Consider the following 23208-nt stretch of genomic DNA (forward strand, 5'->3'; position numbering starts at 1 on the left):
TTTTATTTTATTTTAAAAAAAAAAAAAAAAAAAAAAAAAAAGTTGCAAGGCGAGGGGGGGTGGAACCAATGGACACGATATTCATTTGATTGGATTAAATTTCTGTTTTAAAAATCAGCTTCTTAGCATGCTTCTTGAAATGATATTTACCATATTTAGAAATCAAGCTTCTATTTTAGGACGAAGTGACAACGATAGCTCATGCTTTCCATTTCTATATTTTTACAATAATATTTTTTGCGGCAATATCCTGGTCTCATTCACGTGTATACATCATTTGAATACGTTTCATTATTTAGTGTCACTTTTTTTTAATTTTACTCATTTAATTATTCCCACTTTTATTTGTAAGAAGGTCGCTATTTCATTCACTAGGATTCCTGTAACTCAAAAACATTGTGTACCTTTAAAGTAGTAGAATTATTGTTACACTATTCAAACTATGAAACCCTACCAAATAAACATTCTTTGTCTTTTAATTCATGCTTGACTTACGCATCATTTTTATAAAAAGACACTGTTAATGTAGTTTACTGTTTGTACAATTGACATATTTTAAAAAGACTCAATGAACATTATTTATTTAATTCTGATTTAAGCAATCTTCCACCAAAAATGGTTGTGCCAACGCGAACGTTAGTAGCACCCATTTCTAATGCACCAATATAATCCGATGACATGCCCATACTCAACTCTAAATCTTTTACACCCAATTCTTTTTCTACTTGCTTCTTACATTCAACCAAGCACTATTGAACGTAATTTTGTGTTATTTCAAAGTGAGCCGATCGTCTTTTTTATATACCTTGAAATCAGGGTTTTCCTCAGAAGGATCTCTGCCAAACATACCAATGGTCATTAATCCGTGAAGCTTCAAGTTGGGACATGCTTCCATGATGTGTTTACATACTTGTACAGTGCCAGCAGGAGACACTCCACTTTTAGCTACCAACATAATAAATGTAAATAGGGAAAACTCAATACGCCTTTCTGCTGCTGATTACCTTCTTCTTCACTGGTGTTTACTTGAACAAATACACGCAAAGGATCCTTTCGTTCAACTGATTTACATGCTTTGTCCAATGTATCTGCCTTTTTACTGCTATCCACAGTCTCAACCACAAATAAGTTTGGAATGGCTTGGAGGGGTCAATGGGACAAGTTATGTATAGAATTATTCTTTTACCTGCGACAGTTTTGCATTTATTGCTTTGAAGGTGACCAATAAAATGCCATTGGATATCTTTTGGTAACTGTAGTTTTGTTATGATCTTATTCTTTGCAATCGAAATAAAATAGTTTTACCTTTTGACTTTTATCGACTAATTCTTGTACCTTTATTTTTTGTTAGACAAGTGATTAAAAAGGTCAAAGTGAAAAACTTACATAATTTTCACCAAAGTGACGTTGGCCAGCTTCATAAGCATACATCAAGTCTTCAGTAGGTTTATACTTGCTCACAGCAACTAAACATGCCTAACGTTGTATTAATGACAAGTCAATCGTTTTTTGTTGTGCAATTTACTTGTCGCTGTTGTTTATCCAAAATGACTTGCATGTTGTTCTTGACCTTGGTTAAATTCTCTACGATTTCTTCCTTTCTTTGTAATGACATTATATTTCGACTGTTGAATGATGAAAAAACTGATGGATGAAAAACGGATTTCGAGCCACGAAAAAAAGTGAAAAGCATAGAAAGAAGAAAAAAAAAAATTGACAGTAGTACAAGGGCGTCATAAATCATAATGCAATTATACCCTTGTGTATGGATTTAATCATTCACTGCTCTGCCCATTGCAAACGTAAAACTCTTCAGAAAGAGTCATTACCCTCAGTCTCTGTCTAGAATAAGGTTATGTTTCCAATCAATGCCTTCTTCGTCTTGAATTTTATGTAACTGGTCAGAAAAGGATGAGCTGTATAAGAACTCCTTTTTCCGATGGAGCATCAAGAGATGAATGAATAATTTAGCCATACCACTATAAAATATACTTGGTAAAGAGTCATCTGGTTATGACTTGCTATGAAGAAGCTATGCTTAAGAAATCAGTTGTTCTTACCACAAATGTACATTTTGTATTCGTTTTTGTATGCGACAAACACCATCAACAAGAATACAATATCCAATGGCTTTCAAGCCCTTATACTACAACGAGGTTAGTTTTTAGTAATAACACTTGCCATTGTATCCATAACATTTTATATAGTGATCAGAGGGCTGAATAGTCCGCATCTCACACGTCCTTCCTGTCTCTTTCTTTCAATGATTGACAGCAAGGCTGTTTGTGGATACAAAGACCCTGTTTATTAAAAGAAAAGTCGACACGCAGGGTTCATGATAAATTTGCTTCTAAATTTATGTGCAAAATAAATCTTAATGCCCAGTTTGAATATATCAACAGATGACGCCATAAAAAAAGGGGACTTTTAGAATCTGTCATGCAAATACTGTCGAGAGAACGAAGGTTATCCTGAAAACATGTCGTGTTTCTCAAGGCTTGAGTACCTCTTTTTTTTTTTCTCCTTGGATGAACACGTATAATCCATTTCCCACTTGGCTCTTTTGAATGGGCCATACGCCATCCTCCAAGTTACACAAACCGCCCTCCCTAAAGAGATGCATTTTCCAATGCCAACAGCAAACGGTCAAGACATGGAAAATGACGCGTTTGACGATCGATTGTCGATCTTTGTTCCAAACTGAAACCGACATGGAGTGAGCTGAACGAAAAGAGTCTGAACGCCTGAGCTCGTTACACGAATTCATTACATAAGCAAGAGCCAAGAATGAAACCAGTGTTCATCTCTCTTGGGGATTTGATGGAGCTTCTGAAGAAAAAGCCGTGTTACAAGAAAACGCGTGCGAATTCAGATGGCTGATACAATCAGGATGAATAATAAAATGGATAAACAAATTCAAGTTTTAAAATAGAATAAAATAAAATCATTTTTAGCTAAACCTTAAATTTGATGTTCTACGTTAAACAATAAAGACACTTGTCCAATCATAAAAAAACCATGTTTTTTTTTTTTTTTGAATGCAAGTTGAATTGGTCCGTCTTTTTTCTAAACTGCATCTTATAAAAATAGGTTACAATGAAAAGGCAAGAGAAGAGATGACGGATGCTTATTGAACAAGTTTCAGGGTGGAGGGGCTTTGTCAGGGAACGGACGATACTCTAAAAAAGGAAATTGCCCAAATTGGATTCAAGAAAAAGCATATTTTTCTCTTGACGAAAAAAAAAACCAGCTAATGACTCCATTTTTTTGTATATACCATGGATGCTATCAAAAGCATTGTTTATCACATAAATAAAATAAACAAGAGCAAAGGTGTAAGAAAGCTTAAACAAGAAAGAATGACTTTTGACTACAGTATTTTCAGATAGTCATTGATCGTGTAACTGCTGCTAATTTTTGTCTTCAGGGTTCTAAACCATGTTTGATCCAATTATAGAAAACCTAATATGTAATTTGTAAAATCAAGAATCGATAAAAAAAAATAGAATGGCATAAGCACAATGTATATATTTGGTTAATTAGACGAAAATAAAATGTTGATCTATTGGAATGCGCAACCTAGAGAAAAAGAAAAGAGAATGAATGTCTTGTTATTTTTTACAGAGAAATAATTTTCTGTTTGTTCTCTTCTGGATAGCATGGCATAGAGCTAAAAGATGTAATTTGCTTGTGTGTTGCTGAAGAAGGATACAAAAGTGGACAGAAATCATGTAAACTGTGTTGTATTTCAAGCTTAGGATAGAAACAAACAGGATGGAAGATCCACTTTATCATCCAAAAGACGCGAACGAACCCGTCTTTTGATCCCCATCACTCACCTCAGTTCAACCGAGTCAAGCGAGGACTCAATGACGCCCCGTTTGAGAGCCAAAAAGGAATACAGAAAGTGAGAGATGGGTTGTGGACATCCATTCGAGGTCACCAGGCGTCGTCTTCCGGGAGAAAACGGAGTGGGGCGGAGGTCGTTTTGGACGCGATAGGGGCCTCGAGTTCAGTGAGCAGCCTGCCTACCGCGGATCCATGGAGAAATCAAGGAGGGTGGGAAGACAAGGAGCGAGGCCTTCATCCGTGCATGGTCTTCCATCCTGCCTATCAAGACCGGGGAGGATGTCTTGCTACTTGGTAAAAAGAGAGAGAGGTAGCTCAGGAGGTTGGGAACTGGGCCATTGGTTGATCATAAAGTAACCCAATCTTCCTACAGATACAGCGCTTATGCTCAGACTTGGGGAGGGATCCAGTCGAGTGACATCACCGGACGACACAGGAAGGCCCTTTTTGAATGCACTGCCCAACGCCTCTGTGAGTCACTGGCTTGCAGAAAGTCACACTGGAGGTCCTTCCAGCCAAAGGACATCCCTGTCCGCATGCGGCTTTCGATCCCTTGCACCACCAGGAGGAGTGTTCGCTCAAGAGAGGACAGCCGATGAGGAAACAGAGGGTCTTTGCTCGGAAGTTGTAAAAAGCAAAAGAGGCATAGAGCTCGCAAGCTGTGTCACAGCAGGAGGTGTCACCCACTACAGCAGAGGTTGGCAGAGAAGAGTAAAGGACGACCAAGGAAGTTTTCAGGCTGAAGGATCCAAAAAGATGGGAAGGGATGGTTCGCAAGTCCCCGGATCCAAATTGAAAGTGAGTCATGTGTGAGTAGAAACGGGAGGCAAGAGGCAGCAGGAAGCCTTTGGGATGGATACCGAGCGATGAAGGGTTGGTTTGATGTTGCTGGGGTCTTTGATACAGGGTAAGCGACAAGTGCTTGCGTGTGAAGGTAGCATCCTGGTTTAAAAGAAACAGTTGGATGAAAACTTGATATGGAATGGCAGTACCATAGAGAGAAGATAGCAAAGATCGGATACCGTCAACAAGTACCAAGCGTTCACTATGATCTTCAGCAATTGCTTACCTCGAGATGGTATTCTTCTCAGATCTGTAGAGAGATTGGTTGCTTTATGCTTGTTAGCCATATGAATCACATCATCACACACATATACAACAATGCATCACTGGGGCCAAATAAGATCAAGACTGTCGACTAGAGGGACCAAGATAGAATCGTCGGGGCAGATTATGAATGTGGATGAAGTAAAGACATGGTGAAGGAATCGATCTCTGGTTGACACTGGTAACGCGAGAAAAAAAAATCATTGATTTCGATTTCTTTACCAAGCATCTCTCATGTCAATAATGTGAAAAGCAATTAAAAAAACGGATAGTTGTGGTTTATTGGAATGATTGATCTACCATTGACATCAACGAAAGGTAATCTAGTGGCATTAGATACTTATCTGGTGATAGGATCAAACCATGAAATCAAGTGGTTAAAATGAGTCTACTATGGCGAAGCATAGATTGGTGTGGTCTTGAGTGTGTAGCTTGCAACCAAGAGTGAATCAAATAGAAAGAAAAACGAAAGATTGAACCTGTTTATTGAGTGAAGACAAGATAGAGGGCTCTCTGAATACAAAAAGTAGCTTGTTCTGTACAAAAGAGCATGCTTACGTTATTCTTTCCATATATAAATCTCTACTATCCACTTTAGACAATCTGTCTGATAGTCAAGGAGGTAAGCAGTGCATTCATTATAAATAGAGTGGTCCTTTTTTTTTCTAGCCTTTTTTTTTTTTTTTTTTTTTTCAGGAATACCATGTGTGTAGAGAACGAAAAAGGTGAGCTGGATTAAAAAGTATCATCTAAATGTAGAATAACATCTAAACAAGTCTTTAAATCGAGCATTTTTGAGATATCCCCCCCCCACAATCATCAGAGCGACCAGATAAGTTTCTAATTGAATGTATTTTGTTATTTGACTCATCCATTCAATAAATGATGTGGATACCATCTGATGTCAAAAAAGTGCTCTTTACTTTCCGAAAACATGTGTAGTGTACCTTGAGATGACTCATAGTTATGCTTTTTTTTTTTTTTTTTTGCTTGCTACCACCAAACAGCTGTTACACTGACTATCCATGGACAGTCTATATCCTCCTTTTTCTTCATCACCAGTGACTATTTTAAAAGAATTCTGATTTTTATAGGTCAGAGACCCATGTCTGCTTCTCACCAAAGCCAATTTGCTTCCAAAAGTCCAGTGCTGCAAAAACGCGATGGCTTCTTTCGAGCGCGTCCATGGGAGTAGATCGACTGATTTGTTCAACAGGACCAAAGCCTTAGAATTCAATACTCAATACAATATTGCTTTGATAGAATAGACCTTTGTGAAACATTGAGTTTAAATCAAGGAATCTAGCTTAAACTTACACATGTTGCTATCATGTACGAACGAGTTTCCATGATGATTCTCTCCAGTACCGAACGCACCCTCCAAAGGGGAGGGTGAGATTTCCATAAATAGAAGGTAGGAATCATTACTATTTATGGCATTTTGTTTTCCACGCGACTTGAAGAGAGTAAAGACTTTATGTAAATATTTACTCTAGGCAGACCATTGTTTGTATAAAAGATAAGAAAAAAAAAAAAAAAAACACAGAAGGATGTAGATAAAAAAGAGAAAAAGGGACATTGTCCATTTTTAAAATGTGTTTAAAGTGGGCTACTTTAAAAAAGGGCACTCAATCAAGAGGACATGTAAAATGAAACAACAAACCAACAAAAAGCATGTCTCATTTTTAGCTTCATCTCTTGTTGACACTGCATCCTTTGTTTACACTCTTTTCAACACATCCTCTTTTGCTCTCTCTTTCTCTCTTTCATCATTGGGTTCATGTCAGCAGGTTTCAGTTCACACCGGCTCCATGGAAGTGTTCGATGTAAAGATGAAGCCTTGCCTGATCAGATGTGCTTGCATTGTAAAATACTGTCGACGTTCAACAATAGACTCATTTTTTTTCAAAAGAAAAAAAAAAAGAATAGCCAAGGTCCATCGTTGAAAAGTTAAGAAGGGGGGGGATTGAGTAAAGGATGTTGTGACAGCAAGTCACTAAACTCTTTTTCATACCTTTCCACATAGATCAAGCGTCTTTTTTTTTTTTTTTTTTTTTTTTTTTTTTGGAATAAATAAAAAAAATAGTGTGTTTTCTCAATGATTCAAAGTTGGCATAATCACAACCATTGGGTTGCAGTCGAGACTTGTTTTTTTTTTGTTTTCAACTAATTTTGTAGAATAAATATTCCTTTTTATGGACCTATGCATGCTATCTCTCGTCAAGAATTTACAAATAGACAATTTATATTTGGCCCAGCCACCGTATCTCATTTAAACACGACCACTAGAACGTATGAATGGCTTGAATAGAACCATGTCTACTTTTGTAAATAAAAACAACTTGACCAATCCATGCTTTCAAAATGGATTGTGTGATTTACAAAAGAAAGAACGAGTGAACATTTATTTTCAAAGTGACATGTCCATCCTTTGTCTGCTGTATTCATCAAAAAGGGGATCGTGGGGGGGGTGATTGGGTCAAGAAAGGGCAGTGTGAGTGATGATGTCTTTGAATCCCATCAAAGACGAGATGTTGTGAATCGAATTCAACGAGTCAATGATTTGAATGTAAACAAAACTTAAAGTTGTTTTGAGTCAGTTTAAATTAAGATGGGATCACCTCAGGCGATGCGTGACAAAAAGGGTTTATCAATTTATTCTTAAACCATGCAACGAGGATGGATTGCATTCATGATGAACCATGATTTATTTTTTGTTAAACACACATGAAATGGGGGGGGGGGTATATCGTTGAATGAAATCTAGTGAGAACGCATCGACCGCTGTTCCTCTTCACTGTATCTTTGCCTTAAACTGATCAAGACAGCCAAACTCATCACGATCATGAATCGGATCCATTTCCAAGTGAACAAGGCCAAGGTAGTCAAGCTGCGTTTCAAGAAACATCGCTTCCTTTTCTTTGCCTGTGGCTTTTCATAACGGTCGAGTAGATTCAAAAGGTCTTTTCTGAACCCACCATCGTCCACAGAGAGTGTATCCAAAAAGTCAAGGGTGTCATCCAGCGCGTTTCTTTCGTTCGAGAGTGAATTTGGATAGGAAAAGTGGTCTGGATGGCGTTCTGAAGATGTCGGAGAGTGATCGAGGAGAGCATGTGAAGATTCGAGAGATAACACACTTTGACAACTCGGGTCATCATCGGGGACGAGGGTGAGAGGGTCTGGTTGGGTGAGAGGGTGGTTCTGTAGAGGAGTGGCTAGTGAGTATTCTATGGAGGATTGAGAAAAGGAAGTGGTGGAAGAAGATGGGCTCAAGGGAACATAGGGCGGATATGTCAAATGTTTCAAATCCGATTGGTGACTCTCGTATCTTTTCTCAAAATGGACCAGTAACGGTTGAGACAGTGGGCCTTCTTTGCTCTCTATTGCCTTGACAGAGGCTGTGATGTCGATACGCAAGACTTCGATTTTACTTTGCATCACCACAAGATCAGACATGAGTGATTTGTATTTATTTAAAAGAGATTGCTGTTGTAAACCGTCTGTGGCTGCTTTGATCAGTTCATCTCTTAGCTTTTGATCCTTTTCTTGGTTGGGTTCTATCAGGTCAGAATACATGTCGTTGTCCTTAATATGAACAGGGTAAGTTGTGATGATGGGCATTTAAATTAGATGAAAGAAGAAGAAAAGTAAAATAAATCTCCTCCTCCTCCTCTTTTATATCATACGAGAAAGACGGAGAATGAGAAATTGGCTCAACGTAAAGTTTGAAACGCGATTTGTCATACCCAAATGAATCGTCATATGCTTTTTTATTGTTTTTGGGTTACCAGAAGTGGAGAGCCACAAAAAGATGAGATTCATTGTGATACATGATTCCATTTCTGTTTACATTTTATAATAAAATGGCAGGTAGAAAAGAAAGAAAAAAAAGGGGGAGATGTGATGTAATAAGAGTCTATTCGATATCCACACTGAATTTTATTACTCTTAATTTCTAATAACAGAAAAAGGAAAAGATCATATTACTCATAGAACACGATAGGTGGCAGCATGACCCTCCTCTCTCTCTTTTTATCTATTTATTCTCATGCAAAAAGAAAAAGAGAGAGAAAGTGTTTGTTTTATATAAAGACCTTGCTTGTTCTATCCAAGGCTTATTTACATTTTTATCATCGAATTCCTTGTTGGTTCATCCATAAATTCACACACTTTCTCTCTTCCCCCCCCCATTTCCCCCAAAAATTCTCTTGTTTCACTAGCATCTGACAAAACAATAAAAGGATGTGTCGTTTGCTTGTTGTTGATGAAGAAAGATATTTGTTTGACAGCCATTGAACATTCAGAACAGAACTATCGCATTAAAGTATAGGCCACTGCTGTAAACATTCTTTTGAAGAATACAAAACATGGACTGATGGACTCGTTGCGAATGAGAGATGAAAAGCAATGTTATCCTAGGCACACATTGAAAGAGAGGAGAGAAAAAAGAAAGAGACCATCATCCATCTCTGAATTTTTCACAAGATGACATGAAATAATGAATTAAAAATACTTGTGATATGCTGTAAAAAAAAAGTTTTTTCATGAGTTTGTTGCATATCAAATTCTATGCTCATGTTGCTTTTTTTATGCTAAAGTTGCTTGACTTTTTTAAAAAAGAATCAATCGATTATGCACAAATAAAACACCTTTTTGGCATAAAAAGTGTTTTATAAAAGGCAAGTGTAGCAAATTCCATGGAAACCTTATTCAAGAAAACAGGATGTCTAGGATTACAAAGAATACATCAGAAATTAAACGACTTTGAGTGAATGTGGGGGCAAGAACCATTGGGGGATTGGAGCGACATGAGAGTATGAGAAAGAAGGAGCTTGCTTTGATCATAAAACTGGATCGATTCAGTGACATAAAAGATTCATTCTAAAAAAGGAGATCCCCTCTTAAAAACGGAATGTCCCCTTGGCATCGGATGATTTTAATTTTCACGCACATGTCACCACCAAAGATTCATTTGGATCAAACATATCCCCCCTTTCTTTGTCAATTTCACTTCACATGGACATCATTCTCTGGCTCTATTCAAAATAATCAAATAACCACACCTGCTGCTCTCTCTCTCTCTGTCGGTTGCACCTAGACCCCCCAAACACCGTGCGCTCCCACCCTGGACACTTTGAGATCCACCTTTGAACCCCCCCCCCCCCTTATGTTGAGCTCGATCGGTTGAGCTCAACAGCCCCATCCATGACAAACGAGGGTTGAACGAGTGCGTCTGTGCAACAGTCTCAGGGCAAGCACGACCGCATGACCCGTTTCGAGTAAACCGGTCGACAGAGATCCATCGATTGCCTCTTTTGAAAAAGTCAAAAGGAAAGCTTATGAAACACAGTGTCCCACACAATCGACAGAAAAAGGAAATCGTGTGCACAAGCAGTTGGCATCAACACCTTGTCTTTACCTAAACATGAACTCTTTTTCATTATCTACATGCCTGCACCAAGACTTGTATTTTCATGTGAAAACAAGGCATGAAGAAGCCTAGTCTTATCTGCAACACACACACAAAAGCATACATCCCTATTGATGTCATGTCCTTTTCACACATCATCTTGTTTCGAAATGTCACCGTCTCTTACTCTCTTCTTGAAAGCTCTTTTTCTTTAAAACAAATGCCTCTTTTTTAAACACTCTTCTTTACCTATTCTTTTTGAAAAAGATGCCATCATTCATTGCTTTCAAATTACATTTCATCCATTTTTTTTTATGTCTTTTATTTTATTTCTTTTCTACAAAACGACTAGCAAATAGCGTTATTATTTTTAATCTTCAAATGGATATTCAAAAGGTTCAAAAGGTGCAGCTTCTTCTTCTTGTGTTGCTGATCGTGCAGCCGCATCTGCAGCGGGGACACGAGGCTGAAGTAAATCTTCTTCTTCTTCTGGTTTCCTGTCAATCAACATGATAATACCTCCACTACTTTCAGATTTGACAGGACTATAACGAGAATCTTCTTTGAATGAAATATGTTTCAATTGGGCAGGCACAACGCGTGTCATGTTTTCAAGAACTTCAAAATTCTCTTCCTTCTTCTTCTTTTTGCGTTCTTCCTTCTTTTCACTCCCGTCATCTTTCATCTCCTCATCCTTAGGCTGTTCTTCTTTGTCAATCTCCATACTTTCACCCTTTTCCTTTTCAATCTTCTTTGCACGAGCTTTAGCCTTAGCCGTCGTTGACAAGACTGCCGTGGCAACCTTTTCGACAACAGTAGCTGAAGGGGGCTTCAGTGCAGGTGGATAAGCAAACAAGGAAGGTTTGACATTAGACATGAATTCAAATCGAGGAGTTTCCAAATTCTTATTGAGACCAATGATGGCAGTGGGCGTAAAGGACAAGCTAAGCATGTGTGTCAAAGGATACCAGTACCAGAATTGTGTAAAGACGGCCATACCGATAATAGCTGGCATATTAGAGTGGCCAGTTCTTGACAAGAGTGAAATCGTCACATTTCTTCCACCAGCATCAATAATACCTTGTGCAAGAACAGCACCAAATTTAGCCATAGGATCCTCGTGCTTATCAGAAATGATCTTTTCATAAAGCTTACGGACACTGGCTACCTTGGGGTTTGTGTTTTCTGTTTGTTGAATCAAGATCATGGCTTGTGAAATGAGGGCTCCTTGACGGACAAAGTCAACAGGATCTTTTGTCATGGGTTCCAACAGCTCGAGAGCATCCAAGTAACCAGTACCTGCACAAGAAATACCCAAGGCAAGTGTGGCACCGTATCGGACGTGGGGGTTGTAACTCTCAGCTAACAATTGTACAATGCGAGGTACTTGCTTGGGGTTTCTAAGTAATACAAAACCAAGCGAAGTAACAGCAGCACGACGTACATCATCGTTGACATCACTAACAGCTACATGAAGCAAACGACGAATGGCTTTGTTGTTTCCAGTGCCGTTATATGCCATAGCAATGGTATAAATACCACCATATCTAAGTACAGGGTCCTTGTCTTCGAGCAACTTGTCAATCAAGCCATCAGCTTGTTCTTCTTTGCCATACATGATAAATGACATACCAATAGCCAGTCCACGGATAATCTTTTCATGCTGTGTCTCATGAGCATATTGAAGCATCTCTTCCAAAGCTTGTTCGTTGGCTGTACCAAGCATCACTAAACCCATAGCCAAACCGGATGCTTCACCAGCGACGGCATTATCACCAAACAAAACATTCTTCAAGTCATCGTAGATATCTTCGTTGGCAGTGGCCATGCCAGCAACACCAAGACCAAGAGAGGCACCATGTTGAATCACTTCATCCGAGGTCTCTTTTAATTCCTTCTTCAAATAGTCCAATACGTCGGCTCCGTGGTTGGCATTGATAAGACCGAGGGCGTATAAAGAACCACCTTCAGAATAAGAACTGTTGTTGGATGAGCCGTGTGTAGGTAAATAAGGGGCCAGTAAGTTCATAGATTCTGCTAGCTGTCCCTTATGGATGACACCAAGAGCAGCAGTCGCACTAAATTTAGACCAGTTGGTTGCTCTTGATAACCAATCGAGGTTTTGACGCAAAAATTCATCGCTTGTTGTGCCTACTTGCATAAAGGCATTGGCAAATGTCACGGCTGAATGATAAACAGAGTTTCTGGACTCTAAAGCATTCTTTGTATTTTTCAAAATAAGCAAGTCCGTATGGTTGTTGCGGTATAAGAATTCGAGGTGAAGACGAATTGATTCTTTACCAGATAAAATGGATTTAATTTTCTTGAATGGTGTATCGACTTGTGGCTAAATATTTGTCTTGTTAACACCCAGTGCTTTTCCATACGTAAATTTTCTCTCTATCCCCTTTGCCGCTCTTACCTGTTCCACCTCCATGGCATCTTCTTTTGGTTCCTCTACCACAGGCTCACTGGGTAACCCATTAGATACTTTGGACAAAAATTCTTGTGTTGCATTTTCTTCTAAATCAAAAGATATTTGGTATGCCATAAGCTATACATAGAACATGAATTAGCACACCATAAGCATGTTCTTCCTCATCTTTTCTATACCTCATTATTTTTTTCAACTAAGCTCTTCAACATTTCAGCACAAGAGCTAGAATCATTCAAATGCACTAAACATTGACTAATAGAAATATAGTCGGGCTTTTCCAGTTTCTTGTATAGATTCACTAACAATCTCAATACTTCATTACGAAATTCCAAGTTTTGCACAAGTGTCATGCTAACATCCAACACATAAGCAAGTAATTGGTTAGCATCTCCTTTCTGAATGTTTGATTCAATAATATCCAAACGTCTTGATTCAAGTGCAATACCAATTGCTTGTTCATATTCGCCATCGTCTGCGCAGCGTTGAAACATGCGTTCGACAATATCTTGTAATCTTGAGTCGACCTGCTCGGTGTTTTCTGGTGAAGTTCGAAAATGGATATACTTATCAATACACTTGGCTGATAAATCGTTATAAGTTCCTTTTCCAATAAAATACAAGATAAATATGTACTTACAAATAATAGTGGTTATGTATTCAGAAGTATCAGAAACGTCAAAATATTGACCAGCGCCAAGTGCAAAAGTAAGTGAATCATCTAATTCACCAAGGTTGTAGTATACCTATTGGTATATATAAACTTGGTTAAAATACAATATACGTGAACATGTCGGACAATGTTACCTTTGATGCAACAAGTGCTGCTAATTCTCTTTGACTGAAGGATTGATCTTCATACAAGATTTCACTAGAAAAGAAAAAGAAAAAAAAGAAAAAAAAAAAGAGAGTTTGTTAGGTATGCATTTTTTTATTTAATAATCGCTTCTTACATTTTGGCAACAGAGTCAGAAATTTCGGCCCAGAACTCGTCAACAAGCGTATTTAATTGTTGAAGTGCATAAACTTTGAGTTCTGGTTGCTGCTCATCGAGTAGAGCAATGATACCATCTAATTACAATGTTTAGTACCTTTCTGGCTATTATTTTCGACACAATAAATGACTCACTGGCAGATGTAAGGGCCGTCATTTATAAGTTTTGAACAAAAGGATAAAAAGGGACACCAAAAAAGTAACTTCTGCCGCGTTTTTAAGTTATTACGTGTCGAAGATTGGAGTGACGCAACACTTATTTGTTTATTTCACCGCAGAATAAGCGGTTATTAAATTTACTTTGTTTTTTTTTTTTTGAATGGAAAAGCAGTTGGCTTTACTTTTTTTTCTTCTTTTTCCTATAGCAACATGAGTTCCTCTAGTTTTAGTTATATTGAGAGGTCTAAAATAATTGAGGTTCCACTTTAACAGGACCAAGCACTTGAAGTTGTTTGTAATGATTCACCTACAAATCCTGTTGAATTAACACATTTTTCGTCAAGAATTTGTACAACTTCTTTATTATCGAATGCTGGCGGTAAATGAGTAGATGAGCCTTAAAACAAACAACACTATGCTGGAATTAATAAAACACCACACAGAATACTATGAGCAAAATAAAATTGAACAAAGCGTAATGCTTGTTGAAGCAGCATTATCAATGGGTAGAAAAGAATAGTCAAGACAGCATTTGTAACACTTTTTCCTTTCACTAACAAGTCAATCAGCCCATATTCAACCGGGACAAAAACTTCTGTTCAGCTTAATTGCTACACTAAATATACGGCTTGCGAGAAAGCAAACTGAAGAAGTAGAACGCCAAAAATGCCTGACTATAGCCACACAGCACGTCAACAAAGCAGATCGGATTTATAATCAATATAAACCTACATTTATCGTAAAAGACAACCTTTATATGCTTTTGCGAAAAGTAGGTGATGCAGCTCGCTCACTCAATATGATTTTTGGGAATCGCCCAAATTGCATTCCTACTTTATTTAGTAGAGCCAAAATCCAGTATCATTTACGGCAGTATAAAGATGCACTTGAAATATATCAAGACGCCCCGAGATTCTCATGCAGCCGTCTTTCTGCTACTGAGATTCGGCAAGGTATTGCTCTGTGATTTGCACAGTTGAAAATGTATCCTGAAGCAACACTAAAACGATGCCTAGACACTGTAAAAAGAATCAAACATGACGGAGATTATAATTGGTTTATTTCTTTGTCGTTTTCTAGAGCTCTACGCCAAATTCAACAGCCTTAATCATGTTGGCCACAACTGAATTAAATGAATCAAAGTATTCAGAAAACAATGTCTCTCTGCAGGAAATGAGTTTACGACACGGATTTCAACAAATGCAACAGTCCCAACCAGTCAACGTAAAGCATCCTGTTACACCAAACACGATGGCAAATCACTTTTTCTTAACGCTTGATTTTGAAAAGGTCAGCATCACTTTCCTAAGTACTTGTCCATTCCCCATTTACATTTCAGTATAAAGCATTCTATAGACTATGGCAGCTGCCTCTAGGACACTCAGCATAGGGACAAAAGCAGAGGCATCCTATCAAATCGCCAGAGCACACCATCAAACAAAAGATGATGACAACGCATACAAATTGTTCCTACAGCCACATGTTAGACGCTGAGCATGTTTTGGCTCATTTAGGGATTGGACAAATGTATATACATCGAGGCAAGCATGATACGACCATTGAGATAGTTGAAAAGCTTCACAACTCGCAGCCTGCATGTATTGAGGTCATGAAAGTTTCGAGTTCTCTATACGAACTTGCTAGAAAAAGAGATAAATCGATTGTTTTTTTTTTTTTTTTTTTTTTTTTTTTTTTTTTTTGACAAACTTCTAAAATATGCTGACGCCGATCCATTTTTATGTATGGAAATGGAGAAGGAAAAATGTCGTTTAGAACAAATTGAAAAGGAAAAGATGGAAGAAGCTCGTCGCGGATGAATGGAAAAGGTTCGTGAAGATAATAGAATGATGGCTAGTCAACAAGTAGACAAAGAGGATATGGGCGAGAAAAAGAAGGAAAAGAGACGAAATAGAAAGCGAAAGGAGCGTGGTATAGAAGAAGAGGAAGAGGAAACAGAAAAAAGAAAGTGTTGGCTAAGAAGGATAAGGAGGTAGGCTGATGAAAATGGTTTGCTCCTAAACTCTCAAAGCAAACCTTAATTATTGTTAGAATTATCAAACAAAACAAATCATTGAAGATTCTGGTGATGTTATGTAAATTAAACCCTTCTTTTTTTGTGTCTTGTAGTTATAATCATGCTAAAAAGGTTTCATCAGCTACTATTTCAATCAAGTAGATGGCTGTAAGCACCCTCAAAAAAAATTAAGGCTTGCTCGATACAATGAGAAAAAAAAAATATTTTTGAGAAATGTCTACTTTAAGCTGCCATTGATGGTTTTGTAAGACTAAACAAACATTTCACTATCCACATCAATCTTATCCAATTTGCTTATTGCATTGAATCCCTTAAAAAAAAAGACGTGGTTCACATAATGCGTAAGTAAAGCATTCGTTCGTTAAAACTAGATTGTATTTCACTGAGACTAGAGCTTTTTTTTTAAAAAAAAATTTAGTTTTTGTTGTGAAAATACAGAAATGAAAGAAGTTTAGGGGATGCTAGATATAATACATGCAAGTTGGTGGTTACTGAAACAAATCTGTTGTATAAATTGACCAGTTTATGCACATTGGTAACACATTCGGAAAGTGACAAGAAGCGTTGGATCCTAACGGTTTGATGAAAGGAATTAGGACATCATCTACTTTATCGAAAGACCTTTGAAAAGCGCCTGATATTACTGATTACATAACTATAATTGTTTTAACCATTGCTTAAATTACACAAAAAGGTATTTTCAGTTACTGAAATAGTTTGGATCGCCGCAATACTGATTATGCATGAAAAGTAAGCATGCCATCCTATGAAAACGGATGTCAAATACAACGATGCGTTTCATTAACTTTTATCACCCAATATATACGGATATAAGTCTACAGATTCATTATCTCATGCAGATATAACAGGAATATGACTTTTTCAAATAAGGAGAAGGTACGGACTGTATGAAAGTCCGCTTTTGGTTTGTTACCCAAAATGACCTTTGTCTTACGAAACTAGGGGCATTTATTCCTATTTCTTTCCCTTTCTCTTCCGTTTAATAGTAACAAGTGAAATGAGCGCTGTCATAGACCCACTTTCTCAAGTGATAGGCTTACCAGAATCGACTCTTCGGCTCTTATTGACCATTCTCTTTGCGTATCCTGCTGCCTACCTTTACAAGAAACGATACCACAGCCAAGACTCACCTAAATCAACACGAGAAGATCGTAATCAGTATATTCTTCTCAGCGGTCTTGCATTGAACCTGTTTTTTAATGGATCTCAAATATACCATTCTCTTATCACAATCGCTGCATCTTACAGCTTCTGTTTCTTTCTTGGAGAACAGATGCAGAATCGTAAGCTTGCAGTGGCAGGTGTTTGGATCTTTAATGCTGTTTATCTATTAGCTGGATATTATTTTATGGAAACAGATGAGTATGACATTACTTGGACCATGACGCAATGCATTTTGTGTCTCCGTATGATGGGCTTTGGATTTGATTATTATGATGGTCGCAAAAAATTCACCGTACCTAATCCTCCATCCAAAGATCAGCTAGAAAAAAATCAAGATCCTACAAAGGCTGCCATCCGAAGTACTGAAACAGCAAAGTCGCCTGCTGTGTTACCCTTATCTTTTGGGGCTGACACACCTCTCACCGAGTTACCCAGTATCCAATTCGTCACAGCCTATGCTCTCTATCCAGCTGCCTTTGTTGTTGGTCCTCAATTTTCTTTTTCATTGTACAGCAAGTGGTTAGATCGTGTGGACCTCAAGCTGACAGCTGAGCAGCAGGGAGAGAGAGAAAGAGCACAGGGCGCTCATGTTTTACACTCGGTACTTTTGGCAATTGTTTATCTTGGCTTTCAACAAGCTTTTGGCAGCAAATATTCAACTTCTTATCTATTGACTGATGAATACCTCTCATTCAATTTTTTCAAGCGTGCATTCTTCTTTTGCATTGCTGGTAAATTCACTTATAGTAAATACATTGGTATTTGGCTATTGACAGAAGGTAAAGAAAATCGCGTAGCCTGTTGAACTAAATCTGTAATTTTCATTCCACTTTTTTTTTTACATCATAGGCGCCATTGCAGCTTTCGATATTTCGTATGAAGGCATCAATGAGGAGGGTCTTGCCCAGTATGGTGGGCTGGCCAACACACTGCCAGAAAAGTTTGAAACAGCCACTTCACTTCATGAGGTGATTGGATCGTTCAATATCAATACAAATCTTTGGTCAAAGTATTATGTTTTTAAGCGTCTGAAGTTCCTTGGAAACAAGTTAGCTTCACAATTCGGTACTCTTGCTTTCTTGGCCATCTGGCATGGATTCCACTCTGTCTACTTTTCAACTTTTGCATTGGAATTTTTATTTGTCTTGTGTGAAGCAATCCTTACCAAAAGACTTGTTCCTTTGATTCAATCTTACGCAAAGCAAAACGAGATCTACTTTTATTTATGGAGGTGCATTGCTTGGATAGCTTGTCAAGCCGCAATTGCTTATGGCATTGTTGGATTCGAGCTCTTAAAGTTTAGTCGAGCATGGATAGCTTATAAAAGTGTAGGGTTCATAGGTCACTTTGCAATCCTCATTATCGTCGTTGCTGACAAATATTTACCTTCCTACTTGGATACCTCAAAGTTAAAAAAGAAACAAATTTAAATAAACTGTAAAGAGAGAAATAGACGCCTTCTCTTTTCCTTTATTTATTTATCAATAGCTCTTTCTTAACCAAACAGTCTTTTCAAACCCTTCTTCTTTTTCTTTTCTTCTGGAATCACTGATTTCTCCGATGAAGCAACAGTAGACAGAGATATACTTGAGCTTTTACTGCTTAATTGTGGAGAACTTGTGATATGCATATGTGACATGAGTGAGGTTGCCTTGGCAACTTCAACTGGCCTTTGTGGTGGAACGTAAGGTGTAATGACAGATGGAGGGGAGGGAGCAGGTCGTTTTAGATGACCAACATGTTCGATAAATGTAGCTGGACGTAATAATTCAGTTGTACCTATGAAAATGTCTCGTTGGTGAGCCTGGGCTACTTCATAAACGGAGCGAATCTCAGAATAAGTAGCTCCACCAATAATAAACACAATCAATTTTGCACCATTCGTTGATCGTGATGAACCCTAAAGAATAAAAGATGGTTAGAAAAAGGGCCTTGTTATCATATGAGTGCCCTCTTACATGAATGCTGTTGCTCTTTTTCGCCCAAGTTGGTTTAGTGGTACGCAGTGAAACACCACTAGCAGGAATAACAGATGGTGCATTGCCTTCTTCTACAGGGTCCTTGTCTGATTCCTTTGTAAAACCAAATTGGTTTGCATCTAAGCCATTGCACAAGTGTGTCTAGTACAATCTAGTCACTTTCTTTCATCTCTTTTGTTTCTAGTGTTCACTTACGTCCATGACTTTCTTTAAAACAGGAACATAGCGAGAAAGTTCATAAGGTTGTTCTTCATCTTTGTTTCTCTTATTTCTATCTCTTCTTTTCTTTATGAATGATGACTTTTCTTTACTGCGTAATCGAGTGAGCTTTACTCCAATCAATGGAAGATTGTTCACTGCTTCGCGTAATTCACCAGTCAGTTTTGCATGCTCAATCAATTTACGCTTGTCATCTTCAAAAATGCCCCCTTCTTTCCAGATAATGTATAACATCAATAAACGTGCTTTGTCCACAGAACTACAAAAACAAAAAAGTTCAGAACCTGGAAGCAAACACTCTATTTTTTTTTTGTCTGTTACCTGATATTTGGGTCAGCTAATAGAGGCACCATATCAAGCACAATCGTCATCGGCGTTTCTCCATCCGCTGTTTCAGCTGTAGCCATATTCTTATTAAATGAATGGTAAGTCTTTGGCCTGATAATTTATATTAACGATGAGTAGTATACCTGCTCCAAGTTGCCAACAGAATTAAGCTTATGTCTTTCAAAATATGACATACATTCTTGAGCAATACTCAAATGTGCAGAATACTATAGATAATTTAATCAGAAATGATGTTTAAAACCGTCTCCCCCTTTTTTTTTCTTTTTACTTTTGCTTTCATATCTTGGAATTGAGGTAAGTTTGTCAAAGTATCTTTCATTTCCTTCAAGTTTTTTATCGCACTCTTGTTCTCAGAACCTCGATCACTTTATAAAAACATATAGGTTACTGTCAATGAGAAAAAGAAAAGCGTTCCCTTACCCCGTAGCTGCCTTATTTTCCGACAAGAACTCATTAAACTTTTCAATCAAATAATCAGAACATTGAGCGATATGCATATGACGAACTGATTTATAGACACTGTCCTCTTCATCCAAGGTGACTTCCTGTGACCCAAGAGATCCATCCGCTTGATTGAATTCATACGTGTATTTTATTCCAACATGGTTTTCTGTTTCCTGAACTGGTAACAAGTCGTTTAGCATTGCTTGATATGTGAACTCATGTAGTAATGGTGCCGCAGGATCAATGGATCTATCGAGGATTAAGAGCGTAGCTCTAGGTTGGGGTGGTTGGCGTTGTGGCTAAAACATAAAAGGATTAACAAGCTGCAATCATTCAACACACAACGCTTTACAGGGAAATTAGGATTCAGTCTACAAAAATTATCAACCTCTTGTTGAACAATACGAGCGAGTTTTGCAGCAGGTGATCCTTGAGGGTGTATTCCGCCCTCTGACTGTATCTGATACCGAATGATCGGATCCTCTCCAAGCGTGGCACAGACAGAAAGCAACTAGAGACTTGTAAGCTTTTTTTGTGTTTTCGCCTTTCTCTTTTATTCTTTTTTTCGTTACCTGCTTTGCTGTTTGTCTTAATGCTTCCTCTGCATCTGGTCCATGATTTTCTCCAAATAAAGTTAAGAAACTTGTGCTTGGGTCCACAGTAAAGACGGATGATTCAGAGACTAGTTTGTCCTCTGTTAGAACAACATATTTCCTCTTTGCTATATGCCATCCTTCTACTTTCTTACCCATAAAATCTACGTAAAGCTCTTTTAGGCTTGATACATATGCTGCAGCTCCACTCGATTTCAGTTTTCTATTCAGGTCAGAAAATAAATCATCGCTTAATCCTAAATTAGAGTAATAAAAGTTGAACTTTTCAACTTTATCGTGAACCCTTTATTTTTTCTTCTTTTCTTTTTACCACTTGTAAAATAAATATGAGCAGCTTTATAAGTGGGTGGTTTTGTTGAAAAGTCATCTACCAGTCGATAAATAGATTCTCGACAAGGTGTCAAAAAATATATTGCTTCCAAAGAAGGATAGGGCTGTCGCTTCTTTTCAATATTCTCCACCACTTTTGTTGAAAAAAAAAAGTTAGTCTAAAAGTACATCTCAATTTTTTCAATGTGTTCGTTTTTAAGAAAGTAAATCATACATGTAACCTAACAAGGAAATTTAGTAAAGAAAAAAAGTAGAAGAAGCTCATTTTGTTGCTTTTTTTTTTTTTTTCTTTTTACATTTTCTTCTAAAATATCATACATCTTGCAAGCGGCATTGAGAATTTGAATACTTTTTGAATCGACCACAATAATTTTCCACTTTCCTGGAGGTTGAATGGACTTGATAGAGTCCATCAGACCTGAAATTTGCACTGGTTTTAGTACACAATTGGCAATAACATGGCCATTTCTTTGCTTACGTTTTCGCATTATCTCAATAATGCTTGACATTTTAATAAATAATGGAAATAAACTGAGTTTCAGAGTTTCGAGTATGCGATATCACCTTTATTGGGAGATCAACATGAAGTAAAACTCCGATTTTTTTACACAAGCGGAATCATAAATAGAATGAACCCCTCTTTTCTTTATGCAATAATAAAATGAATAAAACACGTACAAGTTACTCCTTTTATTTATTTACTCATTTTCATTTGATGAGAGCATGTAATATACAATTATTTGAATTGGCAATAAAGAAATTATAAAGAAATCATCTTTTAAACACGTTTTTATTTCAGAAAACCGAAATGATACACAACTTAATGCAAGTCCTTAAGGAGCCCCACACAATTATAATTTTATTGAATAATTGGAAAGTCAATTTAAATCGTTTATTCATTGTGTAAGTCATCCTTGTCTATGTAGATGAATACCATTCTGTGAATACTGATGCCGTATTGTTCGTTGTACTTGCCTTTATTATCAAGGAACAACAAGCTTGAGGGTATTTGGTATGCTCGGAGTTTTTATGTTGACTTCTTTCAATATAGTCCATAAATAACCTTGCCGTTGTGAGCACCTCACCCAGTCCCTTTTAATGAGTACAGTATTTATCTGATATAAATCACATTTGAGGCCTATATTATCCCTATTTTCCATATTTAGTAATTATATCACTTTCTTGAGCAAGCTGTCTGGCACTGAGCTATTGATGAGTTGAGAGGTGAATGGTACATATACTACATGTAGTGAAGGAGTTCTTGTAAGATATGATCCTCAAAGACATGATCAAGTACGAAATTTATTTTTTAAACTATGAATGATGTTAAAGATGGAGTGAAAAGTGTATGGTTTGATTTGAGAGAATTGTAAAAAGCCAATAACAGAAGATAAAAATGAAATGATAGTCAACTGTTGATTTAATCCACTAGAATGTGTGTATTTAGAAGATTTATGGATATCTGTCCACAGCCATCATTAGCTGGGCAATCTAAAGCATAACTTTCCATTTTATTAAATGATTAATACCAACCTCTTTTGTGAAAGTATATATCAGTCAGTTACTGGAATATTTTCTAATTGAATTAACTCATAAAAACAATTTGATTGTCAGTATGTATACTGCATTCGTGTTCCTCGGAAAGGCTTGATAACAGCAGTAACTTTTAGATACAACATATTATTGTACAAAATTATTAAAAAAAAAAAAATCCCAGCATGAGTATAGATGTTACAAATAACTTTTTTCTGAGGAAAGCCTGCTTTCTTGTTTTCGAGTTGTCAAGTTCTTTAAGTTTTGGCATGTGATAAAACTGAAATAACATAGAGGATTAGTATGTCCTCTGCACAAGGATGACACTACCGTTGAAGGTTCTTTGGAGCAACTGTATTATAAAACATGTAATAAATTACCATATCTAATGTTAATAATGTGTCCAAATGATCAATTTCGCCTTTTTAAACGTTCTGTGTATATCCTTTTCTTTTCTTTCTGTAATCACAAAGATATACTTTTGTGTTGAAATGTTGAAAGTGTAAAAAACCACGTCTTGTGAGAAGGTATGAGCGATCAATTTTCATTCTTTCCTGTGTCGTCTTTT

General features: G+C 37.3%; 8 protein-coding genes across 8 annotated transcripts; 3 read left to right on the plus strand and 5 right to left on the minus strand.

Moving 5' to 3' along the window:
• Nucleotides 1–575: 575 nt before the first annotated feature.
• On the minus strand, nucleotides 576–1615 carry RO3G_03526 (YggS family pyridoxal phosphate enzyme; the record flags this gene model as incomplete). The annotated part of the gene is made up of 6 exons (XM_067658116.1): nucleotides 576–749; nucleotides 806–945; nucleotides 1005–1061; nucleotides 1187–1253; nucleotides 1387–1476; nucleotides 1526–1615. 6 exons carry the CDS (start codon nucleotides 1613–1615, stop codon nucleotides 576–578), a joined length of 618 nt encoding a protein of 205 aa, XP_067514217.1.
• Nucleotides 1616–4233: 2618 nt separating this feature from the next.
• Nucleotides 4234–4662, plus strand: RO3G_03527 (uncharacterized protein; the record flags this gene model as incomplete). The annotated part of the gene is made up of 1 exon (XM_067658117.1): nucleotides 4234–4662. The coding sequence occupies one exon, from the start codon at nucleotides 4234–4236 to the stop codon at nucleotides 4660–4662; it is 429 nt and encodes a 142-aa protein (XP_067514218.1).
• Nucleotides 4663–6061: 1399 nt separating this feature from the next.
• RO3G_03528 (uncharacterized protein) lies at nucleotides 6062–6151 on the plus strand (the record flags this gene model as incomplete). Its single annotated transcript, XM_067658118.1, has 1 exon — nucleotides 6062–6151. The coding sequence occupies one exon, from the start codon at nucleotides 6062–6064 to the stop codon at nucleotides 6149–6151; it is 90 nt and encodes a 29-aa protein (XP_067514219.1).
• Nucleotides 6152–7719: 1568 nt separating this feature from the next.
• On the minus strand, nucleotides 7720–8577 carry RO3G_03529 (uncharacterized protein; the record flags this gene model as incomplete). The annotated part of the gene is made up of 1 exon (XM_067658119.1): nucleotides 7720–8577. The coding sequence occupies one exon, from the start codon at nucleotides 8575–8577 to the stop codon at nucleotides 7720–7722; it is 858 nt and encodes a 285-aa protein (XP_067514220.1).
• A 2159-nt stretch (nucleotides 8578–10736) lies between these two features.
• On the minus strand, nucleotides 10737–13951 carry RO3G_03530 (uncharacterized protein; the record flags this gene model as incomplete). Its single annotated transcript, XM_067658120.1, has 7 exons — nucleotides 10737–12713; nucleotides 12789–12920; nucleotides 12980–13383; nucleotides 13441–13546; nucleotides 13608–13671; nucleotides 13754–13871; nucleotides 13930–13951. 7 exons carry the CDS (start codon nucleotides 13949–13951, stop codon nucleotides 10737–10739), a joined length of 2823 nt encoding a protein of 940 aa, XP_067514221.1.
• A 3055-nt stretch (nucleotides 13952–17006) lies between these two features.
• RO3G_03531 (uncharacterized protein) lies at nucleotides 17007–18358 on the plus strand (the record flags this gene model as incomplete). Its single annotated transcript, XM_067658121.1, has 3 exons — nucleotides 17007–17952; nucleotides 18023–18141; nucleotides 18329–18358. 3 exons carry the CDS (start codon nucleotides 17007–17009, stop codon nucleotides 18356–18358), a joined length of 1095 nt encoding a protein of 364 aa, XP_067514222.1.
• Nucleotides 18359–18668: 310 nt separating this feature from the next.
• On the minus strand, nucleotides 18669–20915 carry RO3G_03532 (uncharacterized protein; the record flags this gene model as incomplete). The annotated part of the gene is made up of 10 exons (XM_067658122.1): nucleotides 18669–19073; nucleotides 19132–19293; nucleotides 19348–19630; nucleotides 19693–19781; nucleotides 19842–19925; nucleotides 19988–20084; nucleotides 20140–20462; nucleotides 20516–20623; nucleotides 20736–20857; nucleotides 20912–20915. The coding sequence occupies 10 exons, from the start codon at nucleotides 20913–20915 to the stop codon at nucleotides 18669–18671; spliced, it is 1677 nt and encodes a 558-aa protein (XP_067514223.1).
• A 350-nt stretch (nucleotides 20916–21265) lies between these two features.
• On the minus strand, nucleotides 21266–21616 carry RO3G_03533 (uncharacterized protein; the record flags this gene model as incomplete). Its single annotated transcript, XM_067658123.1, has 2 exons — nucleotides 21266–21328; nucleotides 21404–21616. The coding sequence occupies 2 exons, from the start codon at nucleotides 21614–21616 to the stop codon at nucleotides 21266–21268; spliced, it is 276 nt and encodes a 91-aa protein (XP_067514224.1).
• Between the last annotated feature and the right edge of the window lie 1592 nt (nucleotides 21617–23208).

The sequence above is a fragment of the Rhizopus delemar genome, genomic scaffold (genome assembly GCF_000149305.1).
Source record: "Rhizopus delemar RA 99-880 supercont3.2 genomic scaffold, whole genome shotgun sequence".
Lineage (NCBI taxonomy): Eukaryota > Fungi > Mucoromycota > Mucoromycetes > Mucorales > Rhizopodaceae > Rhizopus > Rhizopus delemar.